This window comes from Aythya fuligula, chromosome 1, assembly GCF_009819795.1.
Source record: "Aythya fuligula isolate bAytFul2 chromosome 1, bAytFul2.pri, whole genome shotgun sequence".
Lineage (NCBI taxonomy): Eukaryota > Metazoa > Chordata > Aves > Anseriformes > Anatidae > Aythya > Aythya fuligula.
The window spans coordinates 49,893,555-49,909,389 of NC_045559.1; the positions used below are offsets into that span (position 1 = coordinate 49,893,555).

The following is a 15,835-nucleotide window of genomic DNA, read 5'->3' on the forward strand; positions in this document are numbered from 1 at the left end:
GTTTAATGAGTGATCTCAATTTAAAAAAAAATAAAAAATAAAAAAAAAAAAAAAGAGAGAGAGAGAGAGAAGAAAAAGAGAGAGAGAAAGAAGAAGAGAAAAAAGTAAAACCTCTTCATTTTCATCATGAGATGAGAGATTGCCTTTCATTCCTTGGCATTTCTACAACCATGGATTAATATTTTATTTCTGTTTGCAAGGTTAATTTGAAATCCTCATATCAGATGTCTTGCTTGTTTTGTTAAGGTTGTATACAGCAGATTTGGTCTTCTGCAGGTTAAAAATTTAAGCTATTTTATGTCATCTTTGCATACTTTAATCATCTGTTGAGGTGATGAAATGAGAGTCTCACCTGACCCTCTTTCAAGATGAATTCTGTGTTTTACCCTAGGATTTTATAAAAGAAAATGGTCACCTTTATGAAGAACATCGCTTCTTTCCTGAGCAGTTTTTTGAGGTCTTTAATAGTACCATTGAGGTTTACAAGGAGTTTGCAGACACATTGGATAAGAATGACTGCATTCTGCCTTCAACAGTAGAAACACCAGAGAATGGTAAGATGGCTCTTGTTTTAGGGAACAGAAACTAAGTAGATAGAAATGGGTGATTTTCCTTTAATTTCAGAGATGCTGAGGATCTGAGTCTGTATCTCCATGTCTCTTTTTACTGCAAGTTAAAATTACAACCAGTACCAATGCTTGTATTTAGTAGAGTTATATCTGGCAGTAAAGCTAATGCCATCATTTCTGGTGACATCATTCCTTAATATAATCCAAATAACTTCACAATACTCTGCTCTGTTTCTTTTCATCCCAAATACATGCTGGATTGGCTTTTTACACTGCTCTTATTCTTCATCTTATCTTCTATTGATGCGCTATTTAATTTTTATAAGGTAGAAATGGAGCTCCAGATTGCACTACTTAAAGGACAGGAAGCTAGGACAAGTTTTAAACTGGAGTACCCTCGAGTTGTCTCCATAGCTGAAAAAGGGTCATGTTTGCTTGATTTAAAAGATTTAACTTGTGTGAGGCTCTTGCAGTTCATTCTCATCCTTCCAGTAAAGAGAGGTTTTGTATTCTCTTTTCTTTTACTTTCTGTAGTGACAGCTATTAGCTGTTTTAATTAGGGCAATGTATCTAGTTGCCCAATTACACCAGTAGTAACTAGAAGTAGATCAGTGCTACAGCCTAAGAACACATTTAAAATGATTGCTTTTCCAGAATAACTATTCAGCTGCAGCTCAGTGTGTAGACACATCTGTCTCTTAATATGTTTTTTTTTTTTGTCTTATTAAAAAAAAAAGCCCTGTAACTACATTTTTAGAACAGCCCTATAGCCAAATCAGAGTACTCCTATAGCCAATCATCTTATATAGAGAGAACTGTATTTTAAGTTACATAATGCTGACACACTCATTTTCTATTTAGATTCCAGAGTCGCTGTCACAAAAACAATTTTGTTTCCTCCTGTTGCTGCCAGCTCCCTTAGGAATGACAGCACTGGCAGTAACACTAGCAGTAACAGTAAGTACAAGTGATTGAATTAATATATGTGTCTCCATTTTGTTCTGGTGGCTGGTTGTTATGAGAGCTCAGAGGAAAATAATGTCTTAATTGTACAAATTAATGAGAAGTTACTTGTGCCTGATGGTATACCATGTGTTTCTCAGCTGCAATAGTAAAATGCAATGAACGTGTCTAATCAAAATTTAGAAATGGTATAAAGTTACAATGCTGTGACAGTTCTCATGCAGTTAGAGAGGGCAGGTTCCCTCATTTTGTCTCACTGCTATCATGAGGTCTCACTAGTCATATGACCTCAGCAAACATGGCTCTTCCAGATACCTCATTTTAACTCTCAGAAAAGGAAGGTTCTCCAAATAACAGAATAGCAGTCCTGAGTTGGGCTCAGGATACTTACTTTGGTGAAAAATATTTCTGTATGTTGTATTTTGAGAGCATTCCTGATGCCAAACTTGATACCAAACCTGAAGACTGTTGTTTACTTGTTGTAGTTCCAAAAAGGCTAGCTCCACACTGTGCTTTTAGCTGAGATCAAGAACATAGTTACTACACCTTTTTTGAGGTTGTAATCTTCTGTCCGGCATGACTATCTCTGTGTTTCTCATCTGTCTTGATCAGTGCATTACATGACTGACAGGTCAGACAGCCTGGAGTTGTTGCCGTAAGATTAACCATCGATTGAAGCATTACCCATCAAAGGTCAGAAAGGATACAGGAACCTGAAGTGAAGAGAAATAACAGATTTTCAGGGGACTTTAGTGACATAATGTACAACAATGTGAATACTCTCTGGAGTTTTCTGAAGGAGGGGTTTTTCCTTAGAGGTTCTTGAAATGGTGCCTAAATCTTATCATACATGTTGTTGTTTCCCTTGTTCCTTTCTCCCAGACACATCAGGATGACAGTGTGCACGCCTATTTACTATTTCCCTCTTTCATTTCACAAACACCCATATTATCTGAATGTGTGATGTTGAAGTGTGTGGCTGATGCTCCTCATGCTGAAGAAAGCATAGCCAAGGAGGCAGCCTGGTACAGCCTGGTAGGCACAATGGAAGCTCCTGACTGTGGGACAGATACTGCTAAGAATGGATTTCTTCTCTTCCTACTTCACTTGCAAATGTGTAATCTAGTTATTCTCTGGGTTTTCATAACCGTGTATGCTACCTCTTAGTTAACTTACAGCTGTTGTCAGGTTGAAAGCCCTTCTGGTTGCTTTCTAATTAACACAAGGTCTGAAGTTATCACTCCCCAGTACTCTGAGAAGAAGGTTGGAATGAAATCTGCCTTCAACTCCTGGCTGCCAGCTTGCCTCTCTGGAAAAGGGAAATCTCACTGCCATAAATTCATATCCAAGAGGTCACACAGCTGGCTGCAAATAACCTTATGAGCCCAGAGCCAATTGTGAGGCACGAGGAGGGGGCTAAAAAGTGCATAACTGCATCTCAGGTCTGAACATGTAATAATTTTTGATGTAACTATGAGAGGAAGAATATTCAAATGCAGCCTGAAGCAATGAGAATGGATCAAGGAGCCAACGAAAGATAGAAAGAGATTACAGAAGCAGTTCAGATGAAAGGAGTTTTGACCCATCAGAGTAACAAGAGGGACACTGGGCAGAGGCCAGGGCTCCAACCTCTGAATTGGCATCTGTGTCTCTACTGTGAACAGGAGTACAGAAACAGGCTCATTAATCTTGCTTTATAACTGGAACTGATAATGAAGTAGGAAAAAAAAAAAAAAAAAAAAAAAAAAGCCTAAGTAAATTAAAGTAATGCAGTAAGTCAAAGAAATTGCTTGGCTGGCCATATGCTGTAAGGTGTATTCTAACCGATTAACATTATCTTAAGCAATTTATTTGAAAATTGGATAGCAGTTAACAGCCTTATGTAGAAATGACAAAGACTGAATGTCTAGGGCTGGGGACAGTTTGAACGCATAATCAGATTAAATTACATTAACTTGGAGATTGGATGCTGACTGGTTACACTTTTGTTATTAGTTTGGAGCTTTTGGGGTAAAAGACCTGTGACATCTTTATTGGCATCTCTCTCTTACTGCCAGAGAATGGTCTTTGGCACCAATTTTAGGTTTGTTTTGGCTTTACTGCTGAGTAAGTTCTCTTTTTTAATTAATCCCTGCCTTCCTAGAAGGAAAAAAAATGAATAATCCTTACTACTTTCCACATGGAGAACCCTCAGCACAGGGGACTCAGTCTGCCAGCTGCAGGTCTATTCTCAGAACAATACAACTAGATTCAAAATTCAGAAACGCATATATTTGGAGAAGAGAGAAAACCTGAAAAAAAGGCATCCCTAGACACAAAACAATGCATTTCTTTTAAATAACCCTTTTTATTATTAAACATATTTAAAATGATCTATTTAAAATGATCTATTTAAAATTAATGGTTTCTAAGCTATTGAGAAGCATTCACTGTTTACAAAAGAATCCTTCCAGATGAATAATAAATATGGAATCTGTTATGAATGTCTGCTTAGAGAGCCAGATGACTTGAATTGCTCCTGATTTTAAATTCAACTTAGGCAAACCTGAAGAAAATCATCTAATAAAATCATTTGTGAAAGAATTATCGTAGGAATTGCATATAATATAAATTAGCTAACTTACATTTTTCTCGTGTTGCTGCTACATTTATTGCAAGTCATATTTCATTACTTCATCATTATTACACAATGATAGAATCGAACTACTGTGATAGAGGTGAGCCCTGACAAGATCTACACCAAAAATCTTATCCTAACTAAATGTAAAATGGATACTTATGTTTTCTTCTCTTGGTTCTACATAACTGTAATACAATTTAAATTCTGAGTAACTGTTTAAGTCCCATTGGTGTTATTTGGATCATTATCCCATGCATAGTCTAGAGAATTCAGATGAGGTGGTTCCTATGTAAAGAACAAATGTCAGGATAAGAGGTCTTGAACTTCATCTCTTCTTTCAGTGCTTGAATCAAGCAGTAGATAGTATTCTTTTTTTTCACCCCACCAAATGAATCTCATGTTTTCCAGCTTAAACTTGAACTTGCCATCTGTTAATAACACTTCTCACATTAGCACCTTGTTTCAAGGCACAATTTATATTTTTATGGAAGGTTCAGTGTTGCTTTCTTCCATTTTTTGCCTATAGTTTCCTTACAATAGTTAAGCTTTATTATTCAGTACTGAACAGCTCAGAGAACGTGTGCTCTGTAAACACTGAGACCTCTAGAAGTGCTTTTAGAGAGAAGGTCGATTTTTATAATTAAGCAAAGAATACTGTAGTTTAATTCAGTAATTGCACAACAATTTGAAAATATTACACATGGCTTAATGCAATTGGTGTTGCATTCTGTGCCTTTGTTCCTTTATTCCACCTTTACAGTTAATGGCAAACCCTAATGAACAGGTGAGAGCTGTTCTACATTTTTGTAGATAAGATCTTTTGGTAATTGTGTTGGAGCTTAGCAGAGGTAAAGCGAGAATTCCTTTGAGACATAAATGGTAATAAAATCTAGCTGGTTTATTTCATAATTGCTTGCTAAACCTACATACATGGCTCAAGGTGGAAAGCAGCTGAATAACTTCATTGTGTAGCTCAGTGGCTTTCAATGTAAATGCATTTCAATCACAGCTTAACATCCTGTTGTCCATGAAGATTATAAATGAATCTACTTCAAATGATCTCACTTCCTAAAGGATTCTTCCACAAGGTGTGAAGTGAGAGCTTGGAGAGGTGCTGGCCTGCTTCCACTCCCCTTTAGCACCTTGCAGGATAGGGTCTATTTCAAGTGAATAATGGACCAACTGCAGAGCCAGAAGTTCCTCTGGCGTTGCCCAAGAAGTTCACAGTTACCCAACCATCTGGTTCCTCCTATTCCTTAGCCTGCTCTGCCTTCATAACCATCAGGTGTTGGAATGATTTTAGTATAGAGCTGTTTTAGTTCAATTTTCTAACAGAGGTAAAGGTCTCTACCGAAGGAAAAATAATTATAATAAAACTATTGACTGAGAGGTGGGCCTGTGCAAATCTTATGACATTCAACAAGGACAAGTGCTACGACAACTGCATCTGGACTGGGGCAATCCCAAGCACAAATACAGGCTGGGAAGAGAATAGATTGAGAGCAGCCCTGAGGAGGAGGACCTGGGAGTGTTGGTTGATGAAAAGCTCAACATGACCTGGCAATGTGCACTTGCAGCCTAGAAATCCAACTGTATCCTGGGCTGCATCAAAAGCAGCACGGCCAGCAGGGCGAGGGAGGTGATTGTCACCTCTGCTCTGTTCCTGTGAGACCCCACCTGGAGCACTGTGTTCAGTTCATGGTGCCCCCAATATAAGAAGGACATGGAAGTATTAGAATGAGTCCAGAGGAGGGCCACAAGGATGATCAAAGGGCTGGAGCACTTCTCCTATGAAGACAGGCTGAATAAATTGGGGTTGTTCAGCCTGAAGAAGAGAAGGCTCCAGGGAGACCTCAAAGTGGCCTTCCAGTACCTAAAGGGGTCCTACAGGAAAGCTGGGGAAGGACTCATTATCAGGGGGTGTAGTGATAGGACAAGGAGTAGTGGCTTTAAAATAAAAGAGGGTAGGTTTGGATTAGATATTAGGAAGAAATTCTTCACTCAGAGGCTATGGCACAGGTTTCCCAGAGAAGCTGTAGATGCCCCATTCCTGCAAGTGTTCAAGGCCAGGCTGGATGGGGCCTTGAGCAACCTACATGTAGTCTAGTGGGAAGTGTCCCAGCCCATGGCATCCTTGGAACTAGATCATCGTTAAGGTCCCTTCCACCCAAACCATTACATGTGTCTGTGATTCTATGATTCCTTTCCATAGATGCTGAAGAAAGTATCTGTATTGGAGATATCTTCTCAAAATCAGATTGTTCCACTTTTAGATGCCTCATTGTAAAGAAAACTCTTCTGTCGTTTAAGACAATCTAATTTTTTTGAAAATTTGTAAAAATCAGCATGCCAGACTAACCATGATCTCCCTGAATGCACACAATTTCTCAAGAAGTTTACATAAAAATCAGCAAGCCTGACATAGCATGCTGGCTGGCATTGCAGTCAGATGTTTTTTGAGGTTTTACACACTGCTATAACATCTTATCAAATGGCTTAATCTTCATGTGACCTGAAGAGTTTTTCCTCTGATTTTTATCTCACTTTTCCTTTTTTTTTTTCTTTTTTTTTTTTTTTTTTTCTGAACTTCAGGCAGAATCCAGGAAACATGACCATCACCATAAATTCAGTTGTATAACTGAGCAGTCTCACACTGGGAAGAATGGCTAATGTGATCAGGAAAAAAGCATTTAACTTTTCTTGACTAAAACACAAGAACAATATAGGAATTTTCTTCTGAGAATATAAGTCTCATAAATAATGTCAATGTTTTTTAATCTGTTCAGGCTCTCTCTACACTACTTGCCTTTACCAGATTCAGTTCTGTAAGTCAACCTCCTCTATACCTAACCTAGAACAGACTTTGATAAAAGACATGCCCCTCCCATTAATTTCTGCACTTGGTTTTAATGTCTGAGCAGACAGAGGCAGATTAATTAATAGCCTCTTTTCAGCTGGCATTCATCTCTGTAGAACTTTGTTTCCCTTATCCTTTGTAGACAGATTTCTTTCACAGCAGACTATTATCTATTCTGCTTGACCAATATTGCCTTTTAGTATGACAAGTCTACTGGATGTAAGTAAAATTGAAACCTCTATCATAGGAATCTAGAGCCTTGTAAATGGTGAATAATAATGGGGTGCAGACTTTCTGTTTTCTTATTTTGTAGTTCTCCCTGTGGTAACTATGTAAACATGGATGGATTTCAAAGATAAAAAGAGTGTTTGTGTAAAAACTTCTACCGTGACTTGCAGAAAAACTCAGAGAGTTGAAAATAGGTTTCCAGATATTATGCGAATGTTCCTTTCTGAAGTGTTTTCTTAGTGGCTGTTTAATAATGTACTAAATGCACATCAATTGACACAGTATATCATACTATATGTGCTTAGAAGTTTGCTGTTTGTATGAGTCACAAAAATTTCTAGTGCTATCATTCCATTTTTATTTCTATATCTAATCATCTACACTTTCCCTGTGCTTAGTTTAGTTCTTTTCCTATAAGCTGACAATACTCACACCATTTGAGCTGCAGACTCCAAATCATGATATCAACTAAAACTGAGTGGATGGTGTCTAAACTGGCAGTTTCCTGCTTCTCACTTTGTATGTCAGAAGGTGGATCCCAGGGTGACTCCACAGGACTTTTCACATCCTGCTCTTGATTAAATAACTGGATAGCCTCATTTTAGTCTTGGCAGGCACACAGCTGTCTGTGAGGGGAATGGAATTGCTTGTGTACATAAAAGACTAGGATTGGGGCTCTTCCATATGAAATATAAAAAGCTCTCAAAAAATGGTAGCAACAAAATAGCACACAGCTAGACTTAAACTTACAAGGGTTTGATCTTAATGAAGTCAGCAGGACCTTTCCAGGCACACATTAGAAGTGAATTCAGGCTTATTTTGTTAAAATAACCTCCCTTGAGAGGCCTCGTGTTGAGGTTCATTATTGGAAAGGCAGAATGTGTATCTGCAGTCAGTAGGATGTGTCTTATGGAACTTAAGCAAATACATGAAGTGAGTGTTTAGAAGTGGCAGATATTTTCTCTTCAAAAAAATACTTTGGGTTACAAAATAAGACTGTTAAAAACTGATATATCCAAAACTTTTAAGTAAAGGAAGGAGAAAATGCTCTACAAATGACAAAAGGATAATTAGTCTTGGAACTATTAAACAGAACAATTGCAGAAATGGGAAGAGCATCTTTGTGGTCAAAAAAGTTTCTGTGAGATATTGTATGAAATGCATCTCTTGTACACAGTACTTTGAAGTATCTCTTCTGCTATTTAAGAAGCTGTTATGTAGGTGGTGCATAAAAGTGCTCTTACTAATAGTGTTGCCCTGAAGATAGTTTTCTGTCATAAATCTGTCTTCCCTAACGAGAACATCTGTAATTACAGAAGAGGCACTTGGCTTCATTAGCAGCTCCAGCCTTCAAGGGATCAGCATAGCATTGACATCATTACTGTCTCTTCTTATTGGCTTCATTTTGGGAGCCATATATTGGAAGGTAAGAAATACTACATTTAATTGTTTACATACCATATTTCATAGTTATACAGAGGCAGGAAGAACAGAACAATTCTGCATGTGAAAGCAAGAGACATCTCTTCTGATCTTCACTGAACTGTGTGACATGCAAATGTAAATCTCTTGTGAAATACTTCAGTTCCATCACCAAACTGTAAATCTTGTCTTAGCAGCATGCTTGCTCTCTAACTGGAAATTGAAAATGGGATTCACCCAATTTCTCAGTTCTTCTATTATATCATGAGAAGGATTCTTTTACTTTTAGCTACTGTGGCTTACCTACAATACAAAGGCTTTAATTGTAAAATTATTGGAGTAGGAGATGTGGCCTACATAAGATTTGGCCTATGTTTTGCAAAATGATTTTGATATTGAAAATCTGAAGCAACCTGAAACATACAATTGTTTTGTGAGTTTTTAATGAAGCGTTAAAATTTTTACATTTAATGCATTTTTTTTTCTTCTAGAAAACACATCCCAAATCCAGACCAGAGAGTGATGAAACTACAGAGTGTCATGGCTGTCAAGAGGAAAATGAGATAAGGTATAATGTTTCACTTTACACACATATATACAAATGTAGGTTCGTCTTTGAGAGATGCTTACTGAAGGTTCCTCTTTAGCTCTCAGAATGACAATCATACACACAAAACCAAACCACATTATCAAGTGTTTTGCTATAGAGTCAAAATGTGTGCTTAGGTTGTGTCCTTTGAAGGAGCTCCTATTTGAAAAGTAAGAATTTATATGGAGGATATTTCTGTATACCTCATTTTATTAATGAGGCATTACCTTTCCTTTATCTGTCCTTACTCCCACCATGAGTAAGGAATAGTGATGAAAAGCAGCAGCTTCAAAGGAGTATCTTACTTGGGAAGAATGAAGTAAACCCAGGATGGCTGAGACCTGTAAAAGAAATGACAGAGAAGTGAATTTGTTATTTGTTGTAAGGTGTAAAACTAGGTTGATATTAAGCAAACAAAAAGAAAACAGCATCTTCTTAGTTGTATGTCTAAATCCTTTTAAATCTGTCTTGCAGTAACATTTTTCACATTTTTTCACCTTTTGATACTCCCCTTGGTATGTTATACTGTTTTCTATTTTTTTTTTTTTTTTTCGTTATTTGTTTTTTTTAACTTTCATAGAAAGCCATTGAGATTATATTCCTAATGACTTCATAAGGTCATCCTGAAATGATTTGCTGCTCTATTCATACTTAAACACAGCTTTATCTCTTTTTAAAGCTGAAATAATTCTGTATAACTCAGTCAATTCGACAAACCCAGAAATAACAATAGAAGACATTCAAAGTTGCTTGAACATGACTTGGGTCAAGACATCATAGAACAGTTTAGGATGGAAGGGACCTCAAAGGTTATCTAGTTCCAACACCATGGGCTCGGACACTTCCCACTAGACCAGGTTGCTCAAAGCCCCATCCAGCCTGGCCTTGAACACTTGCAGAGATGGGGCATCTACAGCTTCTCTGGGAAACCTGTTCAAGGGCCTCATCACTCTCTGAGTGAAGAATTCCTTCCTAATATCTAATCCAAACATACCTTCTTTTACTTTAAAGCCATTACCCCTTGTCCTATCACTACACTCCCTTACAGAGTCCCTCTTCAGCTTTCCTTTACGCACTGGAAGGCTGGTCTCCAAAGAACCTTCTCTTCTTCAGGCTGAACAACCCCAATTTTCTCAGCCTGTCTTCATAGGAGGCTCCAGCCCTCTGATCATCCTCATGGCCATCCTCTGAACTTGTTCTAACAGGTCTATGTCTTTCTTATGTTACAGGCCCCAGAGCTGAACACAGTACTCCGAGTGGGGTTTCAGAAGAGCAGAGCAGAGGGGGAGAAGTCTGTTCAATTCAGAAAAGGACATAGGGATAGTTTAAGTTAGAATAGTTCAAATTAGTATAGTTCATAATTAAATGTTTTGGGAGTATTATTTAATATCATATTTCAGAGTCTTTAGTCAAATTTTAACTGTGAGGGATTAAGAAAAGGATATACTGTGTGGAAGAACACATCTTATACTGTAGGCTTCTCATATTTTGTGAAATGTCTCATGCTGCCCATAGATGAAGGCAGGAATAGAGAAGGTTCTGATCTAGCACTTTTGGTCACTTGTGCTGCAAGTTTCAATGTTTAACAGAAGAAGTGAGTTTAAACTTTCTAGAATCACACATACTTAAAATATTTTTTCTTCATGAACATTCATAGAAAGGAAGACTGCATATTTACCAAGTATATTAGTTGCTCAAAATAACTCATCCTACACCTCATCCTCACAGGTATTAAAACACATGAAATGGAACATGAATCTTCCTTCTAACTTCACAGGAAATACAAAGCATTGCTTTATAGGAGAAAGACAAAAGATGAAAACTGAACAATTAGTTAAGTGCAGGACATTGCCCTAAGAGGAAAATTTCAACAGGTTACATTTTACACATGAAGACTTCTTACATATATGTACATTTTTGCTCCCTCTTCATGAAGAAATTTGGAAAATTCATCTATAAGTAGGAAGAACCTATTAGCAACCATAAGTTTTAATAATTTGGGTTAAATTACAAACATCACTTTTGTTATATGTAAATGTTTTTATTGTAACTAACTGATAAAAACTTCCATTCTAATTCCTTGAAACTGTAGTAATAGTACCTATAGTACTAGCACTGTAGTAACAAAGTACTTATTTTTTATTTCAGGATGTTGCAGCAGAAAGAAAAAGAACATCTACAAGTGTAGCCATTGCTTTTTCTCCCTCAACACTGTTACTGTTTCATGTACTGGTAAGTTTGTATGGTTTAAAGTCCTAACACAAGCTTAACTTTTGTCTGTTGAAAACAAATAAAACTTATTATTAGTAGGCTTTGTTTGCACCTGAAGGTCTTTAGCTTCTAATCCTGAATCAATAATTTAGGTATTTGGCTGGTAATGTAAATATTACAAAATGAAAAATGACAGAATTTCAAAATTCAGCTACTGCTTCTCTTTTGGTTTTGACAGCCAATACAGAGAATTCTTCTTCTACAGCTGTTTCAAAGCAGCATGACCTAAAAAACAAAATCCTTAAAATAGCAGGATAGAGCTGAGCTTCTTTCAGTTGTTTACACGACACAGTTTGCGGTCTCCATAGCCTTATCAGATCCATCATTCTTGTGTTTGTGTATCAGAGTGAGCAGCGAACACAAGTGAGCTTTCTCAGTCCCAGCAGTCCTCTACATATAGGAGCACGTCTCTGGCAAGGGGCTTCTTCTGCAGGACTAGGGCTTTACTTAGCCTGTGGATGGCCTCTCCAGCAAAGGTCTGGAAGATTCAGGCAGTGCTGAATGGTTTATTTTATGTCAGAGTGGAAGGAGCAAGCATCAGAGTACAACTGGCTGTCCAGGCTTTCCAGTGTACCCAGCAGCGGGCACTCTCAGGTCTGTTCCAAACTGTTTGTAGTTATCTTCATAGCCACTTTCAGTCTCCCTAGCTAATTTATTCTAACATCTGCTCACTAAAAAGGGAAATCATCACTGCATTGAACCAGTCACTTATTTTTCAAAAAATGGTAAGTTCATTTGATATTGTGTTGTCCAGAACACTTTAAAGCCCTGCACAAATGTAATAGTTCTGTAAAACCATGAAAGTTATCTTATCACTGTCAACTAGATATTAATGGCTTTTGCTGGTAAGTGTGTTCTTGGACAGGAGTTGGCATGAAATTGAAAATACATCTCATTAACAATATTTTTTGTTTCTGAATAAATGAATGCCATGCAAGTGTCTTGGAATATATCTATTTCCATAATTATAAGAAAAAATGTCTGTGTTATATATCTGTGAAAAGCTCTACTGTTTGGCAATACAGAGATACCAATCAGCAAAATTGTAATTTCCATTTTTCTCTTTAGGCAGGTAACAGTTACATGTTCGCTTCATAAATGAAGCAGCTTTAAGCACATTCATATTCCTTCTGGAGTGACAGACTGAGTCTGCATCTGTTGTTGCTGCCCATGACTCCATAGACATGACATAGTATGAGGACAATTTGTGTTTCTTACTGTGAAACCAACACTGAATTGAACAACGACAAGAAGAGTGTGCACTTAGCAGGACTGTATCTTATGTGAATATCTACCTTACGTTGCATTTGGGGATTTTAAATTGCATTAATACTTGCAGCTGACTCTGGCAAACAAAGTACATGTCCTGAAAAAAATGCATCTTTCAAATGCCTCCAACTATCTGTAATCACTGAAAGTCATAAATACCTTCGCATCCTTAATTTAAGTTCTGTGTCCTCTACCTTACCTTGGTGTCTTCAAATGGAGTTCTCCGAACTGACAGAAAACACAGAAATGGATACAGATAACATACTCTTCAATACTGTATATAAAACTTGAAAGTAAAGTCATGCCATGGACCAGTGTAGTAGCCTTTTACTTATAAGGAACTGGGTTTATGCCTGGCAAAGGTCATGTGTACAGAAACATGTGGTCTCTGTTGGATGCCAGGTGGTTGTATGCCTGCCCCAGAAAGCCTCAAGAATTCATCAGATTTGGCGGTGTCTGCTCAGAAGAAGCAAATACTGGATGAAGACAAAGTAAACAGGAGGTGATAATACATCATTGAGCTTTGAACCATTAGGAGTAACTGCTGGATACATGAACACTGGTGAAATTTCCAGCCATGCCAAGGGAAGAGAAAGTAAAGAGTCTGAACTGCGTTCAAACATCAGAATAAAGACAAACCTATGAAATGCATTTTAAATGCTGAAGATGCATGCCATTAATATCTTGTTTTTAAATGTATAGCATAGAAAATCTGAAAGATCCTGAGAATGTATTTAGCTTTTACTTACATCAGCTGTAATTAACATTTGCATTGTTTTTTGAATGATTATTAAGCTTTAATATCCTGGCATTCTCCACTCTTAAGGTTAATTCTCCCTAAAATAAAAGGGAAAGGCTTTATTTCTCACTTGTCTTCTATATCTATTGCTGCTATAGCATCCATGGAATCTGTACAGGATTGATGTACACATATGCATTTTCAAGTAAATCCTAAAATTACAATGGTAAAATTTACCAGTGCAGTTGTGCATATTTTCATCCTGGCTCTTTCCAGATAATGGATATGAATCACTTATCTGTATTTGGGGTTTCAGTTTAGAAGATAAGGGCAACTCACTTCAAATTGTCAAGGTCAATAAGAGTTTTAGTTTGAGTTACTTGAAAAAACTCTAAAAAACAAAAGAAAAAAAAAAAACACAGCTCATTTCACAGGAAGTTGTAATTCTCTTTAAAGTATACTGTAACTTAACTGTAGATTCATAAAATATCCTGAGCTAGAAAGGACCCTGTAGAATCATCAAGTCCTGATTTTACACAGGGAAACCTAAGAGTTAAACCATATCTAAGAGCATTGTCCAAATGCTGCTTGTACACGGACTTAATTTTTAAAGAATTCTTGCGGAATTTTTAATCATCTGCTAAATTTCCTGAGAACCATGCATAAAAAGTGTATAACCTACATATAATATGTATGTGTTTGCACAAATGTATTATTAGTAAAATTGATTTGGCTTTCATATCCACCAAAAGAAAAAAATTAACTCAGATGTTTGATGTGTGCATGTAGACACCCTGAATGGCATTTTTACTGAGATCAATGGTGAAATTTCTCTTGAATTCACTGATACCAAGGTATGATCATATGGATCATTTTTTATTGCCATGTGGATCTTTACCATTTATACAAAGGCCTTTTTGCCCTGACTGAGTGTCAGAAAAGTGCCCTCCAGTCCTGCTCAACTGATACAAATTAACACAGTTCCATTAATGTTAACAGAGCTTTGGAGTTTGCATCATCTCAGGAACTTCTGTTCTAAAGAAGCTCAGTATGAGAATTAGGCCTTCATTTTTATTCAAAAGATGCTGGAGCACTCACCATTCAAAAAGAAATAATTGTGAGAAGGTTTGCCCACCACTTCTACAAAACGAGCACATTTCAAATTTTAGCTCTGCAAAAATCAGTCAGAATTATCCATTAGCAGTTCAGTCTCATTTGAAAATGTGTAGTTATTTACTCACTAGACCTCTAAACTTATTTAAGATTTACCTTGAAAGAAATGTCAGCATGACCTAATTGATGGTAAGGGGGAGAATAACTTCAGATAGGTTTTGAAAGAAGTGAAAATTATCCATATCAAGTGGAAGCAATTATCCTTACACATTTTACCAAAAAACTTCAATATTTCATGTTGCTATACTATACATTCTCAAAGCAAGTTTATACATTTGACGTTTTACAGTATTTTTCAATGATTCGTTTAAAAAAAAAAAAAAAAAAAAAAAAAAAAAAGGTATTTATTAATGTTACTTGTTTATAAGAATGTTAGTTTTCCTAAATACATATTTTCCAGCAAATCAAAAACACAGTTACATTGCACATTGGGTGCCTTAAATTATAGTTTGACATTCAAAATGTGTGATGTTTTAGACTCCTTAATATACATTCTACCTGTTCAATAGTAAAATACAAAATATCAGCTTTAAATTGAAACATACATTAAACCCAGATAGACAGTAGCAAAACATTCATGTTCTAAGAGTAACATCTTAAAATAGTAGTTATGTCACTTTTAGATAATGTCATGTACTTTAATCTCTGCTGCAGATCAAGGCAAATTTAAGGCTACGTGTGAAGTGAAAGAAAGTTCATGTATATATCTTCCAACTTGACATCACAACCTGTTTTTATTTTGTACATACACTGAACATAGTACAACATAGACTAGCAAAACTGTTGTTAGAGCTCATGTTTTCCCTGTTCTTCCTACCCACTTTTGAGAGATTTGTACAAAATATTAGGTGGTCTCAGTCATTTTGCAAGGTAGAAGGACAGTTCTAGACATTTGTAAAGACAATGGATGTCATGGCACTTGAAAATGTGAGCATGAAATTATTTGAATGCTTCTGTGCCCATTTTGTCTACCCATCAAGGAGGGTCTTACTTCAGATGTAGTTAAATTTTGAAAAACTACTGACTTATGAGTCATCTTTGAAATCAGTGGAAGTAGGATGAGTTACTATTCTGTGGGAATAGTAGCGGCAGAAATAGTCCCTTAGTTGCTTCTTTATCCAGCTGTAACCTATCT

General features: G+C 36.7%; 1 protein-coding gene across 1 annotated transcript in view; it reads left to right on the forward strand.

Annotated features, from left to right (window-relative positions):
• KITLG (KIT ligand) overlaps positions 1 to 13,961 on the forward strand; it is a 55,391-nt gene extending 41,430 nt beyond the window's left edge. The window contains exons 5-10 of the mRNA XM_032188111.1: positions 392 to 554; positions 1,431 to 1,526; positions 8,554 to 8,663; positions 9,151 to 9,227; positions 11,397 to 11,480; positions 12,588 to 13,961. Of these exons, the coding sequence (XP_032044002.1) occupies positions 392 to 554; positions 1,431 to 1,526; positions 8,554 to 8,663; positions 9,151 to 9,227; positions 11,397 to 11,436 (486 nt within the window). The 3' untranslated portion in view covers positions 11,437 to 11,480; positions 12,588 to 13,961. The remainder of the gene's footprint in view (positions 1 to 391; positions 555 to 1,430; positions 1,527 to 8,553; positions 8,664 to 9,150; positions 9,228 to 11,396; positions 11,481 to 12,587) is intronic.
• Positions 13,962 to 15,835: the final 1,874 nt, after the last annotated feature.